The 26,014-nt window shown below is 36.9% G+C and overlaps 1 protein-coding gene across 1 annotated transcript in view; it reads right to left on the reverse strand.

The window, feature by feature from the left end:
- LOC142352828 (Golgi reassembly-stacking protein 2-like) overlaps window positions 1-26,014 on the reverse strand; it is a 152,563-nt gene that overhangs the window by 30,863 nt on the left and 95,686 nt on the right. Inside the window, exons 2-5 of the mRNA XM_075404973.1 lie at window positions 891-952; window positions 620-700; window positions 358-561; window positions 178-264 (exon numbers count right to left, since the gene is read on the reverse strand). Coding sequence (XP_075261088.1) covers window positions 178-264; window positions 358-561; window positions 620-700; window positions 891-947 — 429 coding nt within the window. The 5' untranslated portion in view covers window positions 948-952. The remainder of the gene's footprint in view (window positions 1-177; window positions 265-357; window positions 562-619; window positions 701-890; window positions 953-26,014) is intronic.

The following is a 26,014-nucleotide window of genomic DNA, read 5'->3' on the forward strand; positions in this document are numbered from 1 at the left end:
GTCAAGATTCCTTATGCATAAGGAATCTTGACTTTTTTGCATATCCGAGGCCTTTACAGCCGTCTATCTTGTGAAAAGTGGAAAATATTAGAAATGCTTTACTCCTCCAAATACCTGCAACAACATAATTTGCTCAGCATTGAATCTTTTAGTCGAACAAAAAGCGATATCATTTACTTCATGTAGTAGAGTGTCTGATCCAATAATGAAATCCGTATCTGATTGCAGTCCAGCTAATTGTGCAGGTGAACTAGGTTTCACATCCTAAAAAAAACAAAAAGCATAATTCTATGTTGCATATATAATAGTAGATGATGCAATTGTAACATCATTGTTTATATCTGTCATTGAACTTACCACAACATGCCAAACGTTTTCATTGGCATTTTCAAAGGAGCAAAATCTGATGCTAACTCCTAGCAGTCCTTGGCCGCCCCAAAGAGCACTTGGAGTGATTGTTATCTCTCGCATATCTTGTGTTTTGCTGCTATATACACCCATGGACACAGGATGTTCGGCATGATTACGGAGAATTTCTTTCAAATTCTCATTATCTCGATTCTTAAAACCAGGAAAGTTAGCCCAGTGAAATCCATTTTCAAACCTAATTTCTACTTACCAATCTATTATTACCGATAGTAACAATGAAGTCAAAGAAGGCTTCCAAGCCCGCTTTTGAAGCAGGAGAGTTCGGTTGCACCTAAACAGGTTCCAACAGATATAGGTATAATAATAATAATAATAAATCAGTATTTAGGGTCAAGTCCAGGGGAGTTTTAAGTCGCTAAGCAGTTTCAGTCAAAAATCGAGTCTTTTAGTATTAATGCAGCTGGAACATCCACAGATAATTCTCCAGGTATGAAATTAAAACATAGCTATAAAATACGTACACGTAATATGTGATATCCAACAACGCGACCTCCAGTTGTGCTCTGCTCACCACCCATTTATCTCAAAAACAGTTCAGCAATAACCCCGATATACGAATATGTGAACTGGCTAATTTGGCCTTCGGTTTACATTACGTGTTCATTTGGACCTTCTCCGTTTGTGCCCCCAGTACGTTATCCACTACGTCACAGGGTACGTGCCATTAGATAGTAAATAACTTTGTTAAAGTATATCACGTGCTGTTGCGGGTTCAAATATGTTGTTGTGACTTTTCGGCATCAAGCCGAGGGGATTGCTCCCATAGAAGTTTTGGTCTTGATTCCACTACTTTCTGCAATTGGAGCAATCACAGAAAACGGTCCATGTACACACTACTCTTTCGTTGAAGTTCAACATCAGACGGTCCTACATGAATGACAGAATACGTCTCTTGAGTCCCAAAGGCTGGGAAAAGTCTATCTCTTCAGGCATATTGTTGGCAACTTTGGCAGTTCGAAAGTAAAAAGTTCTCTCTGAATTTCTCGGTTCTCAGTTTTGGAATTTTGAATAATCTGCTAACTCTACCATATTGGTGTTCATAGGTTTCTAACAATGGAAGTGCGTTTTCTTTATCATGATACAGTTTAGACAATAGAAGTAAATCATTGAGTTGCAAAAACATAGGAAGCGGAAGTAATCTTAGGGATACCATGTTTTCAAAGTACTACGCATTCCTATAGCCCGTTATCCACTTCAACGCACGTTTTTGAAAGCATTCCATTAGTCTCATACTTCCACGCGATGGGTGCCAAGTGCTTGAAGCAAAAGTAATCAAGGGTGGAATTAGAGATTTGTAAGAACAAATTTTCACTCACGTTTCCATATTCTTCGATAAATTTCTCTTCAGAAAACAAAAAGTTCGATTAGCTTTCGCAAGCCAAGACTCGAGGTGCTTTGCCGCTTTCGGGGTACCTGTAAGCTGCACTCCAAAGTCAGTCACCTTCGTGGATTGCTCTAATGTAGTGTTATTCATCGTAAGGCTGAGGGACTGTCCCTTAAATGCTATTTAACAACATTTTTCAGCAGCAAGTGATATTCTGTTCCTGGATACCCAAAGTGAGATTCTGTCAACTTCTTTTTGAATTTCTTGGTTACTTTTGTCAATAAATAAGAACTTTGCGTCATCCGCATACAGATATGGGGTGCTGGATGTCGAGGAAGTTAGCAAATCATTTAAGAAGAGGCAGAAGAGTAAGGGGCCCAAAATGGACCCCTGCGAAACACCACTTGATACTTGTAGAAGGTCCGACCTGACACCATCACATCATGACTTGTTTACGGTTACATAAATAGTCCTTGAGAAGACTAAGTGCACACCCGCCCAGTCCAGTTCTCCCTACTTTGATCAAAAATTCGGCATGTGGGACCTTATCGAATGCTTTTGAGAAGTCGGTGTATAAGGAATACACCGAATTTGGGTTTCATTCCAAAGCAACTTGAACGTCGTTGAAAAAACAGAGCATGTTCGACACAACGGATCGTTTTTTCACAAATCCATGTTGACAAATGATCCGAGAAATGCTTTTCGACCGGATCACACATACATCGTTCGAGTACTTTCGAAACTATAGACAGCAATGCCACAGGTCTGTAATTTTTGACACTTGCTCTGCAGCCCTTCAATGGAAGGGCGACAGAGCACCAATTTTCCAACAGTTCCGGATTTTTCCCAATCTTTTGATGTTCCTAAAGGCTGCGCTCAAGAATAGACTGAGTGGTTCAGCCTGTTGCTTCAATAAAAAGGCGGGAATTTTATATGGAACTCGAGTTTTTGAGACATCAATGTTTGTTAAGATTGCTCTTATTCTTTTTAAGCTGATATTAAAACTCATTAGGGTTGGGTCCAGAAGGTCATCGGCTACTGTGTTTTTGGTTTTCTCAGAAAGTACAGACTGAAAATACCTATTTAGCAGGTCTACTTTCTGTTGAGTGGAATCGGCAGTCTCTTCCTCTAGAAAAATTATTTTGGGTAGAGTTACTGTTTTTCTAAGGCTCTTTAAGTGCTTGAAGATCACTGTCGTATCACGAGTAGTCACAAGCTTCTGTTGATACTGACACCTATCTTCTTCTTCAAGCTCCAGTAACATATTTTCTAGTTTCAAAATTTTTTCCGATAGCACTAAGCTGTTTGGTTTCTTGCGTGGGGCTCGCCAAGTAGTGCTCAGCATCTTCATAGTATGAGAGGTCTCCCTAGAAAACCAGGGAGGCACAAGCTGTCTATGTTGAGTACGTTTGGGACAATGTTTCTCTATTAAGGATTTAATGTAATGATAAAACTCTTCAATCATGCGATCGATGTTAGTGAAGCATGTAGCCTCGAAAGAGAACAAAGTCATTTCTCGGATCGTAATTGGCGTCGCAAAAGCTGAAACAATTGGAGAAAGAGGTTTTGCGTTCTTCTATGTGTTCTTTAATTGATATTAACATCGGTTCGTCATCTGAAACGTCAAACAGTTGTCTGAAGACAAGAACAATCTTGGCAGTCGTATTTTCCACTTTACGTTCAAACACAAGATCTGGTGTGTTCATTCCACAAGTACTAAAATCCACTATTTGGTGAAAGTTATATCTTTCAAACATTTCAATCACCGATTGCTCGTACTCATCTGCACTGTGATTTAGGCTCCAGTTGACCTTTGAAGTCTCCGCAAATCAAACATGCGTATTGCTTGAAACCTTCAATAACTCTGAGTACATGTTCAAAGTCAGCTAAAGTGTATCCAAGGTGAAAGCAAGATTGCAAACGGAAAAGACTTGGGGTCTTCGCATTTGTAGTACCCAATGAAAATAAAGACTCTCATTACTAGAGCCAATCTTATCCAATGTTGTATATGACCTAGGTATATGTATATGCAGGTAAAGTAAATTAAGAAAAAAAGAAGCATCAGAACTTAACAGAAATCAAGTGTTTGATCATAGCAAAGTCAAACAGATGGTAAACACAATGGATTTATAGCAAAAGTCATTAACCTAAGCTGAATCAAATAGCTCCTTTTAGCATTGTCTGGTAAAATTAGTTCGGAGGTAGTCAAGTATATTAAGAAAACCAAGAATTAGAGGCGAGTGAATTATGAACCGTGCAGCCTTTCCTCTTCAACAATTGCAGACATAGAATAATCGGCGAGCGTGTAAGACTTCTTGAGGGCTCTACATCCCCTGAGACATAAGAGACAGCTTCGCATGAGTGCGAAACTTAACTTGGATCGGATTAAGTTGATGGTATCTAAGTATCGTTCGTTTTTCTTTCCGGCCACTTTGGTGGCAGAGGGGCCAGCACCACCAGTGCAGGCAGAAACTAGAGGATTGAGGGAACTGTTTTCAACCTCGATATTGCGGGTCTCGTATTTTAGTTTTTAGGCTGATTGCAATATGATTAGGTATCATTGATGGTTTTGGACATGAAGATGCGAGGGGGTTGAAAACTTCCTAGAGAATCGAAAAAAGTCCTAGAGAGTCAAGTTTCCCAGAGTCAATTCGCTTTGATGTCCAGTCAGGTGTCGTCATCAGTGCTTCTGCTTTTGTGTGGCTTCTTCTCGAGGCGACTGAAGATTTGGCTCTATTTCAACATTATAAAAAACCCCGTTCATCAAACTTGCGAACGTGTCCCTGGTTTCGTTATGGCGACTGTGAGTACACCCGCCTTTTGTTTAAAGGAGGGCAGGCGTTCTTCTGCAATTTTCATCACATGGACCTGTACTTGGCGTTTTTGTTAACTCGCGGCCACATGGTACGGCTTTCTATCTCGGAAATTTAACTTTGTTCGGCAGAAATTGTACTTTTTGAGTGGCAGATTGTTCAGCCAGCTAGCGGCGCCCTTTCGTGAAGTGAGTTCCAGAAAGTACTTTGTCTGTTTATTCATTGCTTCTTTCAGAATATCTTGCTTGGTTTTCTCTTCCTTAATTCAGGCCATTTTTATGTCCTGTTCCCTGCAATTTTGTTTGAGCTCAGTACGGATAGGGTTATGGTTGTTTGGGGTGCTAGTAGATCAATCGAGTCGAAGTATTAACGTGTACTTGCAGTAGGGATAGCAATATTCAACCCACCCAAGCTCATCGGTAAGGCGTAAATACGTCGGCCTCTTCCATTCAGGATTCAAGACCGGTTATGGCTGGTACAAGTTTCTCATTCAGAGTTGTTTCCATGGATTTCAGGGCGTTGGTTATGGCGTCGTTGTTTTGTCGAGGTAGGCAAATTTCTGATCAACGCCTTTGGTTAAGGTGTTGTTTTTCTGCTGCGATGTTTGCGCTATTAATGAGAGTTTCTACTAAAAACTTTTAAGCAATGAAGCAAGGGCAAAATTAGCACGCGATGGGCTATCACCAGTCACGGAGCCTAAAATGTGTACTTCTGGTAATTTCGAAATCAGTATGGGAAAGATTAATCTCGTCTATTCGACTAATTGACATTTAGGTCTTCAACAGATAGCCGTAAGGGTTACCACTGAGAGAAAGGCAATAAAAATTGTGCAATTTCGTTAGTTTGCCTGCAGCAGAGCCTTCTTCTCAACACTACGTCTGTTTTATTTCAACAGAACTAATTAACGGTAACATGGCTATGTTGTACATTGACATAGCAAGGGGATTGCCCTAAGTTTTCCCTTCTTGAGACAAAATTACGTTTTTCTGAACAAACAGCTTAGATGATGCTTGATTAGATTTATTCACAAACTTTGCAAGTGAAGGATACAGCTTGGAGATGTTGAGAATTGCAAACTTTCTATTGAATTGGTTGAAAGCATGTTTAGAATCAATTAGTATTAGTGCGTCGTCATTGCCTTCATTAAAACAAGATCTCAGTGTGTGAGTGCGTTATCTATGTCGCATTTTACCCAAGACACAGCCGGGTATGGCCTCCTAAAATTTGCAGATCTTGTTTGACGCACGCTGCAATACAACACCTAATTATTTTCCGCAAAACTTGTCCTATTCCTATAGGTCTGACGCCAGAGTTTTTTTGTCGAGCGACTTGGGGTCTTTGCATTTGTAGTACCCAATGAAAATAAAGACTCTCAATACTAGAGCCAATCTTATCCAATGTTGTATATGACCTAGGTATATGTATATGCAGGTAAAGTAAATTAAGAAAAAAAGAAGCATCAGAACTTAACAGAAATCAAGTGTTTGATCATAGCAAAGTCAAACAGATGGTAAACACAATGGATTTATAGCAAAAGTCATTAACCTAAGCTGAATCAAATAGCTCCTTTTAGCATTGTCTGGTAAAATTAGTTCGGAGGTAGTCAAGTATATTAAGAAAACCAAGAATTAGAGGCGAGTGAATTATGAACCGTGCAGCTTTTCCTCTTCAACAATTGCAGACATAGAATAATCGGCGAGCGTGTAAGACTTCTTGAGGGCTCTACATCCCCTGAGACATAAGAGACAGCTTCGCATGAGTGCGAAACTTAACTTGGATCGGATTAAGTTGATGGTATCTAAGTATCGTTCGTTTTTCTTTCCGGCCACTTTGGTGGCAGAGGGGCCAGCACCACCAGTGCAGGCAGAAACTAGAGGATTGAGGGAACTGTTTTCAACCTCGATATTGCGGGTCTCGTATTTTAGTTTTTAGGCTGATTGCAATATGATTAGGTATCATTGATGGTTTTGGACATGAAGATGCGAGGGGGTTGAAAACTTCCTAGAGAATCGAAAAAAGTCCTAGAGAGTCAAGTTTCCCAGAGTCAATTCGCTTTGATGTCCAGTCAGGTGTCGTCATCAGTGCTTCTGCTTTTGTGTGGCTTCTTCTCGAGGCGACTGAAGATTTGGCTCTATTTCAACATTATAAAAAACCCCGTTCATCAAACTTGCGAACGTGTCCCTGGTTTCGTTATGGCGACTGTGAGTACACCCGCCTTTTGTTTAAAGGAGGGCAGGCGTTCTTCTGCAATTTTCATCACATGGACCTGTACTTGGCGTTTTTGTTAACTCGCGGCCACATGGTACGGCTTTCTATCTCGGAAATTTAACTTTGTTCGGCAGAAATTGTACTTTTTGAGTGGCAGATTGTTCAGCCAGCTAGCGGCGCCCTTTCGTGAAGTGAGTTCCAGAAAGTACTTTGTCTGTTTATTCATTGCTTCTTTCAGAATATCTTGCTTGGTTTTCTCTTCCTTAATTCAGGCCATTTTTATGTCCTGTTCCCTGCAATTTTGTTTGAGCTCAGTACGGATAGGGTTATGGTTGTTTGGGGTGCTAGTAGATCAATCGAGTCGAAGTATTAACGTGTACTTGCAGTAGGGATAGCAATATTCAACCCACCCAAGCTCATCGGTAAGGCGTAAATACGTCGGCCTCTTCCATTCAGGATTCAAGACCGGTTATGGCTGGTACAAGTTTCTCATTCAGAGTTGTTTCCATGGATTTCAGGGCGTTGGTTATGGCGTCGTTGTTTTGTCGAGGTAGGCAAATTTCTGATCAACGCCTTTGGTTAAGGTGTTGTTTTTCTGCTGCGATGTTTGCGCTATTAATGAGAGTTTCTACTAAAAACTTTTAAGCAATGAAGCAAGGGCAAAATTAGCACGCGATGGGCTATCACCAGTCACGGAGCCTAAAATGTGTACTTCTGGTAATTTCGAAATCAGTATGGGAAAGATTAATCTCGTCTATTCGACTAATTGACATTTAGGTCTTCAACAGATAGCCGTAAGGGTTACCACTGAGAGAAAGGCAATAAAAATTGTGCAATTTCGTTAGTTTGCCTGCAGCAGAGCCTTCTTCTCAACACTACGTCTGTTTTATTTCAACAGAACTAATTAACGGTAACATGGCTATGTTGTACATTGACATAGCAAGGGGATTGCCCTAAGTTTTCCCTTCTTGAGACAAAATTACGTTTTTCTGAACAAACAGCTTAGATGATGCTTGATTAGATTTATTCACAAAACTTTGCAAGTGAAGGATACAGCTTGGAGATGTTGAGAATTGCAAACTTTCTATTGAATTGGTTGAAAGCATGTTTAGAATCAATTAGTATTAGTGCGTCGTCATTGCCTTCATTAAAACAAGATCTCAGTGTGTGAGTGCGTTATCTATGTCGCATTTTACCCAAGACACAGCCGGGTATGGCCTCCTAAAATTTGCAGATCTTGTTTGACGCACGCTGCAATACAACACCTAATTATTTTCCGCAAAACTTGTCCTATTCCTATAGGTCTGACGCCAGAGTTTTTTTGTCGAGCGACTTGGGGTCTTTGCATTTGTAGTACCCAATGAAAATAAAGACTCTCATTACTAGAGCCAATCTTATCCAATGTTGTATATGACCTAGGTATATGTATATGCAGGTAAAGTAAATTAAGAAAAAAAGAAGCATCAGAACTTAACAGAAATCAAGTGTTTGATCATAGCAAAGTCAAACAGATGGTAAACACAATGGATTTATAGCAAAAGTCATTAACCTAAGCTGAATCAAATAGCTCCTTTTAGCATTGTCTGGTAAAATTAGTTCGGAGGTAGTCAAGTATATTAAGAAAACCAAGAATTAGAGGCGAGTGAATTATGAACCGTGCAGCCTTTCCTCTTCAACAATTGCAGACATAGAATAATCGGCGAGCGTGTAAGACTTCTTGAGGGCTCTACATCCCCTGAAACATAAGAGACAGCTTCGCATGAGTGCGAAACTTAACTTGGATCGGATTAAGTTGATGGTATCTAAGTATCGTTCGTTTTTCTTTCCGGCCACTTTGGTGGCAGAGGGGCCAGCACCACCAGTGCAGGCAGAAACTAGAGGATTGAGGGAACTGTTTTCAACCTCGATATTGCGGGTCTCGTATTTTAGTTTTTAGGCTGATTGCAATATGATTAGGTATCATTGATGGTTTTGGACATGAAGATGCGAGGGGGTTGAAAACTTCCTAGAGAATCGAAAAAAGTCCTAGAGAGTCAAGTTTCCCAGAGTCAATTCGCTTTGATGTCCAGTCAGGTGTCGTCATCAGTACTTCTGCTTTTGTGTGGCTTCTTCTCGAGGCGACTGAAGATTTGGCTCTATTTCAACATTATAAAAAACCCCGTTCATCAAACTTGCGAACGTGTCCCTGGTTTCGTTATGGCGACTGTGAGTACACCCGCCTTTTGTTTAAAGGAGGGCAGGCGTTCTTCTGCAATTTTCATCACATGGACCTGTACTTGGCGTTTTTGTTAACTCGCGGCCACATGGTACGGCTTTCTATCTCGGAAATTTAACTTTGTTCGGCAGAAATTGTACTTTTTGAGTGGCAGATTGTTCAGCCAGCTAGCGGCGCCCTTTCGTGAAGTGAGTTCCAGAAAGTACTTTGTCTGTTTATTCATTGCTTCTTTCAGAATATCTTGCTTGGTTTTCTCTTCCTTAATTCAGGCCATTTTTATGTCCTGTTCCCTGCAATTTTGTTTGAGCTCAGTACGGATAGGGTTATGGTTGTTTGGGGTGCTAGTAGATCAATCGAGTCGAAGTATTAACGTGTACTTGCAGTAGGGATAGCAATATTCAATTAAAATATACGTAGTAAATACGTCGGCCTCTTCCATTCAGGATTCAAGACCGGTTATGGCTGGTACAAGTTTCTCATTCAGAGTTGTTTCCATGGATTTCAGGGCGTTGGTTATGGCGTCGTTGTTTTGTCGAGGTAGGCAAATTTCTGATCAACGCCTTTGGTTAAGGTGTTGTTTTTCTGTTGCGATGTTTGCGCTATTGATGAGAGTTTCTACTAAAAACTTTTAAGCAATGAAGCAAGGGCAAAATTAGCACGCGATGGGCTATCACCAGTCACGGAGCCTAAAATGTGTACTTCTGGTAATTTCGAAATCAGTATGGGAAAGATTAATCTCGTCTATTCGACTAATTGACATTTAGGTCTTCAACAGATAGCCGTAAGGGTTACCACTGAGAGAAAGGCAATAAAAATTGTGCAATTTCGTTAGTTTGCCTGCAGCAGAGCCATCTTCTCAACACTACGTCTGTTTTATTTCAACAGAACTAATTAACGGTAACATGGCTATGTTGTACATTGACATAGCAAGGGGGATTGCCCTAAGTTTTCCCTTCTTGAGACAAAGTTACGTTTTTCTGAACAAACAGCTTAGATGATGCTTGATTAGATTTATTCACAAACTTTGCAAGTGAAGGATACAGCTTGGAGATGTTGAGAATTGCAAACTTTCTATTGAATTGGTTGAAAGCATGTTTAGAATCAATTAGTATTAGTGTGTAGTCATTGCCTTCATTAAAACAAGATCTCAGTGTGTGAGTGCCTTATCTATGTTGCATTTTACCCAAGACACAGCCGGGTATGGCCTCCTAAAATTTGCAGATCTTGTTTGACGCACGCTGCAATACAACACCTAATTATTTTCCGCAAAACTTGTCCTATTCCTATAGGTCTGACGCCAGAGTTTTTTTGTCGAGCGTAATTAGAAGACATGCATTGTAAGCGGCTAACTGATGCGGATTTTAAGTTTTGGTAGCTTTTCGGTACGCTAGTTTTTTTTAGTAGTTTTGCATAGGTTGGCTGAGGATGTGACAAGTGTAGTAAGTAGACAACACCATTCGTCAACATTAAAGCATGAGTGTCAGAGGCTACCATAGGTTTTTAAAGCAGTTTTTTTAACCTTTATTCGACTCTATTCGACTAATTGACATTTAGGTCTTCAACAGATAGCCGTAAGGGTTACCACTGAGAGAAAGGCAATAAAAATTGTGCAATTTCGTTAGTTTGCCTGCAGCAGAGCCATCTTCTCAACACTACGTCTGTTTTATTTCAACAGAACTAATTAACGGTAACATGGCTATGTTGTACATTGACATAGCAAGGGGGATTGCCCTAAGTTTTCCCTTCTTGAGACAAAGTTACGTTTTTCTGAACAAACAGCTTAGATGATGCTTGATTAGATTTATTCACAAACTTTGCAAGTGAAGGATACAGCTTGGAGATGTTGAGAATTGCAAACTTTCTATTGAATTGGTTGAAAGCATGTTTAGAATCAATTAGTATTAGTGCGTCGTCATTGCCTTCATTAAAACAAGATCTCAGTGTGTGAGTGCGTTATCTATGTCGCATTTTACCCAAGACACAGCCGGGTATGGCCTCCTAAAATTTGCAGATCTTGTTTGACGCACGCTGCAATACAACACCTAATTATTTTCCGCAAAACTTGTCCTATTCCTATAGGTCTGACGCCAGAGTTTTTTTGTCGAGCGTAATTAGAAGACATGCATTGTAAGCGGCTAACTGATGCGGATTTTAAGTTTTGGTAGCTTTTCGGTACGCTAGTTTTTTTTAGTAGTTTTGCATAGGTTGGCTGAGGATGTGACAAGTGTAGTAAGTAGACAACACCATTCGTCAACATTAAAGCATGAGTGTCAGAGGCTACCATAGGTTTTTAAAGCAGTTTTTTTAACCTTTTCTGCGCTTATGTTTTCATAGACTGATGGATAATCAGTAAGATTGGGGTTTTCGTTATCGAGTTTTAGTGCTTGGTCTGGCTCGCCTGCAGCTTTTTCTTTTCTTTGAGAACAGCCAGAACAGCGGACTACCCTATTGACTGACTGAGAGATAGAATTTCGCCTTCATCATCTGAGTCTAGCTGACGGATAGTGCTTGAGATTTTACCTTGATGCAGGGGGCGGTTGAAGTGGCGCATTTTATTATGCTTGTTGTTTTAAGTTTTTGGTAGTCGGAGCTGAAGAGTTTTACTTTCAGAAAAAAGCTCATCTAATTGTCTTTGATTCCACATCTCGATTCGTTTACTAATGGTTTAACTGACAATACAGCCGTTGCTCTGCTTGTTGCGGTGCAATATATCAAATTGAAAAAACATGGTCGCGTAACGAGCCAACTCCGAGTGTTGCTTTTTTGGCTATTGGTTAGAGTAGCTAATTCAGGTTATCAACAATCTTATAAATTGTTTTTTTTCCAGTGCAAAAGATAAATTTTTGTTCTCCAGTGGTCTGCGTTGTTGTTGTACTTTTGGATACTGTCCTGGAAAACGTTGTTGGGACTTTGCCATGAAAATTCTACAGTGAAGGGAGTGGGTCGTATAGTTAAGAGGATGTCAGGACCTGCACAGTCAGCGGCGGATGAGGGTGAACAGTTGATAAATTAGCGGCATCTTGTTTGGCGGTGCAGTGTTGATATTCCATCAAAATACTCATGGCCAGGTCCAAAACTACAACAACTAATGGGATTGTAACCACAGGAAACGCTCTAGATAACAACGCCTCTGATGCGATCATGATATTCACGTTTTTGAAATTAATTGGAATTCAACGTTTTTTCTTGTGTTCTGACGGGTTTTGATGGTAATGGCGGGGAATTAGGTTTTTCTAGAGTTGCTTTGATATAATTTATTTGATTTTAGACAGAAGTGGAATGAACCATGTGAAAGTTCAGACGTGAAAAGTGGCCATAGTCACCAAAGAGAACAATGCTGCTCATTAAATGAACAGTATCAAATATAGAGAATAATAAAAAAGGGCAGCTGATATCAGGCCACTGTGGCCTAACGCTGTTTCGCTCTGATTACGCAGAAGCCACAACTATTTTAATTCCCGTTGTTGTTGACCTCAATTTGTGCCTCGATGTTTTCAATTCCACTTTTTAATCTATTGATGTTTTCTTTTTGCTCTCCGTTACACATAATTGGTCAACAATGCAGTATTTGGTCATCAAAACTTACAAAAAGCATGGGTTGAGCACTCTTACACGTACAGATGCGGTTCGTTTGCAATTGTACTGACATACAGGACTTTGTGTTTCTAAATGGGTCTCGAATATGACCCGAGTTAAACCTTTAGATGAACGTTATAATTATTGGAAACACAGCATCTGCTAAGCCATGATGTTCCCGCCCTGCACTTCGGGAGTATTCTTGTCTTTTCCTGATTGTTGTAAAATTTTGTTGCTATTCATGATCCGCAAATTTTTGTTTCTGAACTTTTCTAGTTGTTTACGGGTAGAGGGGGGACGTCAGGAGATACTTAATATGTTCACAGTTGCAGAAAACCACTATTTGCTAAATTACAGACATCATCTGTTTTCTATTGAGGTGACTTATCTGAGATGTAGTCTTAAAACTCTGTCGTGCACATTTCAAAACGCCGAAAGTCTGCAATGCCTGAAGTCAAAATGCCAGAAGTTGCTGCTTAGCCACGAGTTGACTTCCCTTTACTTTCCTCATTTTAAAACGTGCGCGTTTTGTGTTTTAAACATGGTTAAATGACTCTGCAGAAATCACTTCGAAATTCTGACTTATTATCTCGAACCGCTCCGCGGTTCTCGATAAATGCCAGAATTCTCAGTGACTTCAAGCAGAGTCACTTAACCATTACTTTGTCGTACAGATAGGTCGTTTCCACCAATCAGCAATGCAAGACCAACACAACAACACTCGGTCTACTGGACCAGGTTATGTTGCTTGCACAGAAACACAGGGTTTATACAGTTTTCTTCGATTGAGGAGTACTTCTGTGTCAGTTCTACGTCCCATTTTGTTCTCTGACTCAATTAATTTCTTTCTGGCATTCTAGTTTTCACAGATCCCCATTTATTCACTAACAGGAAGATATTGGCTTTTGATAGAACCTATTCAGAAACGCAAGACCGTTTTATTTCCGTAACATAGTGATTGTCAAGAAAACACAAGAATTTAGACAGCATGTAAAATTTATTTTTTGTTCAGATTCATTTGTTTTTAGCAACCACTTTTCTGTGGTTTTAGTATCTTCGTGTAAGTTGTTTGGTCAGTTGTCACTGGCTTAAAATCTGTTTCATTCCATTGTTTTCTTATTTTTGAAGCAATTTATTTTCATTATTTCGTTCTTCAGATTTGAATTTTTTACTTGTTAAGACTGGTTTTTAGTAGTATTTCCGATTTCTTAACAATAATTTGATCAGTCGTTTGGCTTAGTCGTTGTATAGTTTTACTATAAACGTACGCTTATTGCTTTCGGTAAATATTTGCAGTCGCTTAAGGTCGTTGACCGTGCACGTCACAAGTAAATGCTTAACTTCTTTTTTACTTAATTTCGATCTGTTTAAAATATTTCTCTGTGTTTTTTGGATTATACATCAGATAATTGTCTAAACCTGATGCCATCATCATATTCACGTTTTTGAAATTATTTGGAATTCAATGTTTTTTTTTGTGTTCTGATGGAGTTTGATGGTGACGGCGTGGAATTAGGCTTTTCTAGAGTTGCTTTGATTTCATTTATTTGATTTTAGACGGAAGTGAAAGGTACCAAGTGAAAGTTTCAGACGCAAAAAAAGTGGCCATAATCACCCAAAAAGAGCAATGCTGATAAAAAAAAGAGCAGTCTGAAAAGTAGAGAATAATTAGGAAAAGACTAGCTGAGAACAGGCTGCCGCCCGGGTCTAGTTTTGGCGGTGATTTTTTGTAAGAAATGCGGTGAAATGTGGTGGAAAAAATAATTCTCACCGCGTATTTCTTGCATCTTTTTGCGATGAATGCGACGAATTGCGGTGAATTAGTTTTTTAGCCGCGTTATCAGCATTCTTACAAAAAAGAGTATTCCTTACATGGTTTTGATCCTCTGACCTCCTGCATACCTTCAACTGCTTATTCCACTGCACCAACTGTCACTGACGTCTTTGATTTTTCTTGTGAATTTAAACTAGATTGAGTAAACATTGGAAAGCAAATGCGGTGAGTTTTTATTAGAAATGTGGTGAATATTGCGGTGGTTTTTTGTAAGAAATGCAGTGAATTATTTTTTTTCACCCCATTCACCGTTTTCACCGCAATTCACCCAAACACCTCGAATCGGTTGTTGCCTGCTGCTGTTCCACTGCGGTTACGCAGAAACAACAATTTATATTATTTCTATTGTTGTTGACCTCAATTTCTGCCTCGATGTTTTCACTTCCACTTTTAATCTATTGATGTATTCATTTTGCTCACCGTTACAAATATTTGGTCAACAATGCAGTATTTGGCCATCCAAACTGACATCAAGCATGGGTTGAGCACTCGTACACATTCACATGCGGTTCGTTTGCAATTGTGTCTGTCAACTTAGTTTTTCTTAATGGGCCTTGGATAAGATATGGCTTAAACCTTTAGATGAACGTTATCATTATCGGACACACAGCGTCTGCTAAGCCATGATATTGACACCCTAGGCTTCGGGAGTTTGCTTGTCTTTTCTTGTTGTAAAGTTTTGTTGCATTTCCTGGTCAGCAATTTTTGTTTTTGAACTTTTCTAGTTGTTTTTGGGGAGAGGGGGGGGGGCGTGTGGGGATACATATTATGTTCAAGGTTGCAGATATATGAAAACTACTATTTGCGAAATTACAGATATTGTCTGTTTTCTCCTGAGGTGATTTATCTGATTTATCTCTATCGGCAATATGTACGCTTATTATAGATGAACTAAAAACCTAACCGGCTTTTGGTTTCAGGAAAACGTCCACGCAATACTGATACTGATTTCTTGTAGAGAGATAGATATTTTGCAACTAAAGATTATCAAGAACAAAAAAGTCTGCAAATTGAGCCTCGAGCAAATACTTAATAAATCCTAGAAATAAAACTCGAGAAACAATTTTGAAAATAGGTAAATCCTTGAACGTTGTTTGCGTAATGCCTAATTGTTTGCGTAGTGGCAAAATTAATGATTTTATTGAATGCTGTCACCAATTAACGCATTGTACCCTAAAAGGTAAGAACCCAAAAACAATAAGTCCTAAATGTAAATAGAAACCTCTTGTAAAAAATAAGGTACCGAATGAAGAATTACAACTTTACTTCGCGAGACCGATACTCGATGATCAGAACCAAGAAGTCTATATACTAGTTGAAATTGACAGATTCAGTAATTTAGCAACGGCAAAGGTATAATCGGATACGTCAAGCGATTAAATAATACTTTTCGTCGAAGAGTGCATATATAATATGAAGGTAGAAGCTTAAACGGAACATATATTAGAACATTCTGCAATAAAACAACATAAACTTAATTGAAGCCCAGGTAAACAACCATCAAGCTGTAATGTTTGTCGAAAGAATGATCCAGACTATCAAACGTAGATACGCTGGTATCAAACGTCAAAATAATTTGAAAAATAACCCCACTCACTTCACAAAAGCGTTAACAAATACAGTTTATCATCTTTGAATTTGGAAGAGAAAAACATTTAATATATCTCAGTTCAAAGCAAATTACTGTCAACTCCCAAAAAGTCCGTTAAGAAACACTAAAAATCTCTTGTGTAAAGTTACACAATTTTTTCTCGTGTGATGAAAAATCACACAAGTTTTTGTGTGAAAAATGCGTCTCGTGTGATTTCACACGAGAAAATTTTCTTCGTGTGATGAAATATTACTTGATTTTTCAATTGAATGAATGTATGACGAAATGAAGCAATTTTTATAGAAAAAACAAATTTTTCCCGGACCCAGTTTCCTTAGAAGAAAAAGCTTATCTATCAATGATAATTTCATGGTACATTGGGATCGTTTTAGTGATTAAAACCAAAAAATAATACTTTAAATTAAAAAAATGGGGTGAGGTACATTTTTTCTTTGTTTTTGTCATTTAAAAAGAGAGTCTGGTGAGCTCAAAGAACTATACGTTAGTTGTATGGATTGGAAATTTATGCCGTGGTTGATAAACACCCAAAAAAGCCGTTCTAGCTGCGAACCATCATGTTTCGTTCAGTCCTGTGTGGCACATGCGTCTTTTCTGATCATGATGCATATTTCGGGTTGAGAACAATAACTTACTTTGTTCAGTCTGTTAGTCTGGCCCACCCCAGTAATTTAGACTGTCCCATAACATACCGGTTTTTCCAAGATTCTTGTACGTCTTGCTGAAGGACTCGGTCAGTTCAGTCTAGTCCATCATCTGAGTTGTAGCCATTTGGTTTGACGCAAGTTGACAAAATTTAATACCAGAGAAAGTCTTTCAGATTGACCTAAGTATTACTTTCACTCTTCTTGATCGTGCCTATAAATGGTTTTTGATCTGTTCAAAGCAAAACCCCTTATCCCACATTCCACCTCACATGACAAATTAGCGTCCATGAACTCATCGTGGGAGTGGGGCCACTACAAAAAATCTTGAGCAACAGTGAAGATCTGTCTTTTCTGTCTGCGATATTACAAGGGTTTTCTTCGCACATTGCGTATCCGTTTCCGCATGAGAAATCGCGTAAAAATACAAGATTTTTTGTGTAATTCACACGAGAAAATTTTAGCGTGTCAAACAATCAATTGATGTTTTTACACCGGGTACAATGAAAAAGTCTACAGCAACCACATCAAAGATATGTGAACGTCGAATACCCGCGGTTAGCCTTCGTTACTGCGACTTAGCCAAGTTTGGCGTGAAGGGAGAAATGTCAACGTTGACATTTCTCCCTTCGCGCCAAACTTGGCTAAGTCGCAGTACGTTACTGGTTGTATACTCAGACCGAAGACCGCAGCAACAGACGAAAAAGTCAACAGTGGAGAAACTCGTTTCCCACGAAGCCAAACTCAAAGAGCGATTTAAAGGGGAAACACTTCTAACAAAAACAGAAAACAGAAAACAGAAAACAAACAGAAAACAAAAAGGTCAAACGTCCGATGCACCCTTCAGATGCGAATACCTAAACTAAAGAGACGATAATGGTATTCATGTGATATAGCTATTTCGACGAAGAGACGGAACAAGAACATTAAGCAAGCGCAATAAGAGAATCTGCTGGTCACGGGAGACAGAATCTCCAGTCAAACTCAAAATTTGCAACAGAAAGCAAATCGGGAAATAGGTGTCGTAGAACTAGAAATCTAGGAGATATGTGCGAAGAAAAGCCTTGGAATATCGGACAGAAAAGCGAGCTCTTCACTTTTTGTTGCTCAAGATTGTTTGTAGTGCCCCCACCCCACGATGAGTTCATCGACGCTAAACTTCTTTGTATTAGGCGTAATATGGGATGAGGGAGTTTGTTTTGAAAAGATCAAAAACTATTTACAGGCACGATCAAAAGGAGTGAAAGTAATTTTTAGGCCAAACTGAAAGACTTTTTCTGGTATTAAATTTTGTCAACTTGGGTCAAACCAAACCCTTGTCAAATTGGGACGGTTATCTGCTAAGATCTTGCAAGACTCTTGCAAGACTCTTGTATGATTATGCGTCATCTTGTAAGGGCTCTTACAAGACTCTTACCAGATAACCGTTATTCTTGCAAGATTTTTAGCAGATAACCGTCGACTTTGTAAGACTCTTGCCAGGCATCCGTCGCTCCAGAAAGGTTCCAGACAGAAAACCAATGCTCTTGCAAGACCAACATAGCTATAAAAAGCTTTCAAAAACGTAAAAAATGACCCCCAAACTTAAAAACGCCCATAAGGGGCTTGAACAACATATAACACATAAAACATTGTCTCAGCAAGCAAGGTTCGTGAGCTCAGTAACTATGTGTACCAATTAGAAACCTATAAATCGATTTCGAGATTTTTTATAGGATTTCTAAAAAGGTACCAATTTTTTTTGGCTCTTTTTTCTAACAAAAACCTGAGACAAAACTACACATCAACATACATCATAAAGAAGCTAAAACAATGACAAAATAAAGCACCTTGATTGAATGAGTCGCAAGAAAGGATAAAATAATATAATATATAATAATAATATAATAATAATATAATATAATAAGCGAAAAAGTCGATTTTTCCGATTGAAATAAGAACTTTTTTTCTATGAAAGTTAGGCGGACCCATCTTTTTGCATTACAACCTAAATAGTACTGGTAGTCTGGGATATCAATTTGGTTCACCTTAAACAACTCTAAGATCCGATAAAATTTAACCAATTTTTAAAATACAATAAGCGAAAAAGTCGATATTTCCGATTGAAATACGAACTTTTTTCTATGAAAGTTAGGCGGACCAATTTTTTTTGCATTACGACCTAAATAGTACTGGTAGTCTGGGATATCAATTTGGTTCACTTTTAACAACTCTAAGATCCGAAAAAATTTAACTGTTTTTTAAAATATAATAAGCGAAAAAGTCGATATTTCCGATTGAAATACGAACTTTTTTCCTAGGCAAGCTATACCAAAATTTTTTTTTGTTGTTCACTCTAGGTACACAAGAGATACTACATGCCAAGTTTGGTTCAATTTGGATAACTCCTTGACCCGACGAAATAGACCTATTTTTAAAATTCAATAATTGCAATTTAAACGAAATAATAGCAAATTTCCGTATGAAAGACTAACTTCTTTTCTAGGAAAGTTAGGGGGACCTTTCTTTTTGCATTACAACCTAAATAGTACTGGTAGTCTGGGATATCAATTTGGTTCACCTTAAACAACTCTAAGATCCGATAAAATTTAACCAATTTTTAAAATACAATAAGCGAAAAAGTCGATATTTCCGATTGAAATACGAACTTTTTTCTATGAAAGTTAGGCGGACCAATTTTTTTTGCATTACGACCTAAATAGTACTGGTAGTCTGGGATATCAATTTGGTTCACTTTGAACAACTCTAAGATCCGAAAAAATTTAACTGTTTTTTAAAATATAATAAGCGAAAAAGTCGATATTTCCGATTGAAATCCAAACTTTTTTCCTAGGCAAGCTATACCAAAAATTCTTTTGAATTTTTCACTCTAGGTACACAAGAGATACTACATGCCAAGTTTGGTTCAATTTGGACAACTCCTTGACCCGACGAAATAGACCTATTGTTAAAATTCAATAATTGCAATTTAAACGAAATAATAGCAATTTTCCGTATGAAAATTTAACCTTTTTTCTAAGAAAGTTAGGCGGACCATTCTTTTTGCATTACAACCTAAATTTTACTGGTAGTCTGGGATATCAATTTGGTTTACTTTGAACAACTCCTTGATCCGATAAAATTTCTATATTTTTGAAAATAGAATAAGCGAATAACTCGATATTTCCGATTGAAAAACGAACTTTTTTTTTATGAAAGTTAGGCGGACCAATATTTTTGCATTACAACCTAAATAGTACTGGTAGTCTGGGATATGAATTTGGTTCACTTTGAACAACTACTTGACCCGATGAAAAAGACCTATTTTTAAAATTTTTTATTTGAAATAATAGCAAATTTCCGTATGAAAAACCAACTTTTTTCTAGGAAAGTTAGGCCAACCATTCTTTTTGCATTACAACCTAAATAGTACTGGTAGTCTGGGATATCAATTTGGTTTACTTTGAACAACTCCTTGATGCGATAAAATTTCTATATTTTTGAAAATAGAATAAGCGAATAACTCGATATTTCCGATTGAAAAACGAACTTTTTTTTATGAAAGTTAGGCGGACCAATATTTTTGCATTACAACCTAAATAGTACTGGTAGTCTGGGATATCAATTTGGCTCACTTTGAACAACTCCTTGATCCGATAAAATTTCTATTTTTTTGAAAATAGAATAAGCGAATAACTCGATATTTCCGATTGAAATACGAACTTTTTTCCTAGGCAAGCTATACCAAAAATTCTTTTTGTTTTTCACTCTAGGTACACATGGAATACTCCATACCGAGTTTGGTTCGATTTGACCCGATGAAAAAGACCTATTTTTAAAATTATTTATTTGAAATAATAGCAAATCTCCGTATGAAAAACTAACTTTCTTCCTAGGCAAGCTTTACCAAAAATTCTTTCTGTTTTAGACTCTAAGCACCATGGTATACTCAATACCCAGTTTGGTTCACTTTGGACAACTCCTTGACCCGACGAAAAAGACCTATTTTTAAAACTCAATAATCTCAAGTTATTCGAAAAAATCGCACATTTCCGTATGAAATACTAACTTTTTTCCTAAGCAAGTTATATCAAAAATTCCTTTTGTTTTAGACACTATATACACAGGGGATAATACATACCCGAGTTTGGTTCGATTTGAATAACTTCTTGACCCGATAAAAAAGACCTATTTTGAAAAATACTTATTTGAAATAATAGCAAATTTCCGTATGAAAAACTAACTTTTTTCCTAGAGAAGCTATAGCAAAAATTCTTTTTGCATTATACTCTAGGCACACATGGGATACTCCATACCGAGTTTGGTTCGATTTGGACAAGTCCTTGACCCGATGAAAAAGACCTATTTTTAAAATTCAATAATCTCAAGTTATTCGAAAAAAATCGCACATTTCCGTATGAAAAACTAACTTTTTTCCTAGGCAAGCTATAGCAAAAATTCTTGTTGTTTTAGACACTATATATACAGGGCATAATACATACCGAGTTTGGTTCGATTTGAATAACTTCTTGAACCGATAAAAAAGACCTATTTTGAAAAATACTTATTTGAAATAATAGCAAATTTCCGTACGAAAAACTAACTTTTTTCTATGAAAGATAGGCGGACCAATCTTTTTGCATTACAACCTAAATCGTACTGGAAATCTGGGATATCAATTTGGTTCACTTTGAACAACTCCATGACCCGATAAAATTTCTATATTTTTGAAAATAGAATAAGCGAATAACTCGATATTTCCGATTGAAAAACGAACTTTTTTCCTAGGCAAGTTATATCAAAAATTCCTTTTGTTTTAGACACTATATAAACAGGGGATAATACATACCGAGTTTGGTTCGATTTGAATAACTTCTTGACCCGATAAAAAAGACCTATTTTGAAAAATACTTATTTGAAATAATAGCAAATTTCCGTATGAAAAACTAACTTTTTTCCTAGAGAAGCTATAGCAAAAATTCTTCTTGCATTATACTCTAGGCACACATGGGATACTCTATACCGAGTTTGGTTCGATTTGGACAAGTCCTTGACCCGATGAAAAAGACCTATTTTTAAAATTCAATAATCTCAAGTTATTCGAAAAAAATCGCACATTTCCGTATGAAAAACTAACTTTTTTTCCTAGGCAAGCTATAGCAAAAATTCTTGTTGTTTTAGACACTATATATACAGGGGATAATACATACCGAGTTTGGTTCGATTTGAATAACTTCTTGAACCGATAAAAAAGACCTATTTTGAAAAATACTTATTTGAAATAATAGCAAATTTCCGTACGAAAAACTAACTTTTTTTCTAAGAAAGATAGGCGGACCAATCTTTTTGCATTACAACCTAAATAGTACTGGAAATCTGGGATATCAATTTGGTTCACTTTGAACAACTCCATGACCCGATAAAATTTCTATATTTTTGAAAATAGAATAAGCGAATAACTCGGTATTTCCGATTGAAATACGAACTTTTTTCCTAGGCAAGCTATACCAAAAATTCTTTCTGTTTCAGACTCTAAGCACCCATGGTATACTCAATACCCAGTTTGGTTCACTTTGGACAACACCTTGACCCGACGAAAAAGACCTATTTTTAAAATTCAATAATCTCAAGTTATTCGAAAAAATCGCACATTTCCGTATGAAATACTAACTTTTTTCCTAGGCAAGCAATATCAAAAATTCCTTTTGTTTTAGACACTATATACACAGGGGATAATACATACCGAGTTTGATTCGATTTGAATAACTTCTTGACCCGATAAAAAAGACCTATTTTTAAAATTATTTATTTGAAAAAATAGCAAATCTCCGTATGAAAAACTAACTTTCTTCCTAGGCAAGCTTTACCAAAAATTCTTTCTGTTTTAGACTCTAAGCACCCATGGTATACTCAATACCCAGTTTGGTTCACTTTGGACAACTCCTTGACCCGACGAAAAAGACCTATTTTTAAAATTCAATAATCTCAAGTTATTCGAAAAAATCGCACAATTCCGTATGAAATACTAACTTTTTTCCTAGGCAAGTTATATCAAAAATTCCTTTTGTTTTAGACAATATATACACAGGGGATAATACATACCGAGTTTGGTTCGATTTGAATAACTTCTTGACCCGATAAAAAAGACCTATTTTGAAAAATACTTATTTGAAATAATAGCAAATTTCCGTATGAAAAACTAACTTTTTACCTAGAGAAGCTATAGCAAAAATTCTTTTTGCATTATACTCTAGGCACACATGGGATACTCCATACCGAGTTTGGTTCGATTTGGACAAGTCCTTGACCCGATGAAAAAGACCTATTTTTAAAATTCAATAATCTCAAGTTATTCGAAAAAAATCGCACATTTCCGTATGAAAAACTAACTTTTTTCCTAGGCAAGCTATAGCAAAAATTCTTGTTGTTTTAGACACTATATATACAGGGGATAATACATACCGAGTTTGGTTCGATTTGAATAACTTCTTGAACCGATAAAAAAGACCTATTTTGAGAAATACTTATTTGAAATAATAGCAAATTTCCGTACGAAAAACTAACTTTTTTCGATGAAAGATAGGCGGATCAATCTTTTTGCATTACAACCTAAATAGTACTGGAAATCTGGGATATCAATTTGGTTCACTTTGAACAACTCCATGACCCGATAAAATTTCTATATTTTTGAAAATAGAATAAGCGAATAACTCGATATTTCCGATTGAAATACGAACTTTTTTCCTAGGCAAGCTATACCAAAAATTCTTTCTGTTTTAGACTCTAAGCACCCATGGTATACTCAATACCCAGTTTGGTTCACTTTGGACAACTCCTTGACCCGACCAAAAAGACCTATTTTTAAAATTCAATAATCTCAAGTTATTCGAAAAAATCGCACATTTCCGTATGAAATAATAAATTTTTTCCTAGGCAAGCTATATCAAAAATTTCTTTTGTTTTAGACACTATATACACAGGGGATAATACATACCGAGTTTGGTTCGATTTGAATAACTTCTTGACCCGATAAAAAGACCTATTTTGAAAAATACTTATTTGAAATAATAGCAAATTTCCGTATGAAAAACTAACTTTTTTCCTAGAGAAGCTATAGCAAAAATTCTTTTTGCATTATAGTCTAGGCACACATGGGATACTCCATACCGAGTTTGGTTTGATTTGGACAAGTCCTTGACCCGATGACTCTAAGCACCCATGGTATATTCAATACCCAGTTTGGTTCACCTCGGACAACTCCTTGACCCGACGAAAAAGACCTATTTTTAAAATTCAATAATCTCAAGTTATTCGAAAAAATCGCACAATTCCGTATGAAATACTAACTTTTTTCCTAGGCAAGTTATATCAAAAATTCCTTTTGTTTTAGACACTATATACACAGGGGATAATACATACCGAGTTTGGTTCGATTTGAATAACTTCTTGACCCGATAAAAAAGACCTATTTTGAAAAATACTTATTTGAAATAATAGCAAATTTCCGTATGAAAAACTAACTTTTTACCTAGAGAAGCTATAGCAAAAATTCTTTTTGCATTATACTCTAGGCACACATGGGATACTCCATACCGAGTTTGGTTCGATTTGGACAGGTCCTTGACCCGATGAAAAAGACCTATTTTTAAAATTCAATAATCTCAAGTTATTCGAAAAAAATCGCACATTTCCGTATGAAAAACTAACTTTTTTCCTAGGCAAGCTATAGCAAAAATTCTTGTTGTTTTAGACACTATATATACAGGGGATAATACATACCGAGTTTGGTTCGATTTGAATAACTTCTTGAACCGATAAAAAAGACCTATTTTGAAAAATACTTATTTGAAATAATAGCAAATTTCCGTACGAAAAACTAACTTTTTTCGATGAAAGATAGGCGGATCAATCTTTTTGCATTACAACCTAAATAGTACTGGAAATCTGGGATACCGATTTGGTTCACTTTGAACAACTCCATGACCCGATAAAATTTCTATATTTTTGAAAATAGAATAAGCGAATAACTCGATATTTCCGATTGAAATACGAACTTTTTTCCTAGGCAAGCTATACCAAAAATTCTTTCTGTTTTAGACTCTAAGCACCCATGGTATACTCAATACCCAGTTTGGTTCGCTTTGGACAACTCCTTGACCCGACCAAAAAGACCTATTTTTAAAATTCAATAATCTCAAGTTATTCGAAAAAATCGCACATTTCCGTATGAAATAATAAATTTTTTCCTAGGCAAGCTATATCAAAAATTTCTTTTGTTTTAGACACTATATACACAGGGGATAATACACACCGAGTTTGGTTCGATTTGAATAACTTCTTGACCCGATAAAAAAGACCTATTTTGAAAAATACTTATTTGAAATAATAGCAAATTTCCGTATGAAAAACTAACTTTTTTCCTAGAGAAGCTATAGCAAAAATTCTTTTTGCATTATACTCTAGGCACACATGGGATACTCCATACCGAGTTTGGTTTGATTTGGACAAGTCCTTGACCCGATGAAAAAGACCTATTTTTAAAATTCAATAATCTCAAGTTATTCGAAAAAAATCGCACATTTCCGTATGAAAAACTAACTTTTTTCCTAGGCAAGCTATAGCAAAAATTTTTGTTGTTTTAGACACTATATATACAGGGGATATTACATACCGAGTTTGGTTCGATTTGAATAACTTCTTGAACCGATAAAAAAGACCTATTTTGAAAAATACTCATTTGAAATAATAGCAAATTTCCGTACGAAAAACTAACTTTTTTCTATGAAAGATAGGCGGATCAATCTTTTTGCATTACAACCTAAATAGTACTGGAAATCTGGGATATCAATTTGGTTCACTTTGAACAACTCCATGACCCGATAAAATTTCTATATTTTTGAAAATAGAATAAGCGAATAACTCGATATTTCCGATTGAAATACGAATTTTTTTCCTAGGCAAGCTATAGCAAAAATTTTTGTTGTTTTAGACACTATATACACAGGGGATAATACACACCGAGTTTGGTTCGATTTGAATAACTTCTTGACCCGATAAAAAAGACCTATTTTGAAAAATACTTATTTGAAATAATAGAAAATTTCCGTATGAAAAACTAACTTTTTTCCTAGAGAAGCTATAGCAAAAATTCTTTTTGCATTATACTCTAGGCACACATGGGATACTCCATACCGAGTTTGGTTTGATTTGGACAAGTCCTTGACCCGATGAAAAAGACCTATTTATAAAATTCAATAATCTCAAGTTATTCGAAAAAAATCGCACATTTCCGTATGAAAAACTAACTTTTTTCCTAGGCAAGCTATAGCAAAAATTTTTGTTGTTTTAGACACTATATATACAGGGGATATTACATACCGAGT

Source organism: Convolutriloba macropyga, chromosome 14, assembly GCF_964194025.1.
Source record: "Convolutriloba macropyga chromosome 14, txConMacr16.3, whole genome shotgun sequence".
In the NCBI taxonomy this organism is placed as follows: Eukaryota; Metazoa; Xenacoelomorpha; order Acoela; family Convolutidae; genus Convolutriloba; species Convolutriloba macropyga.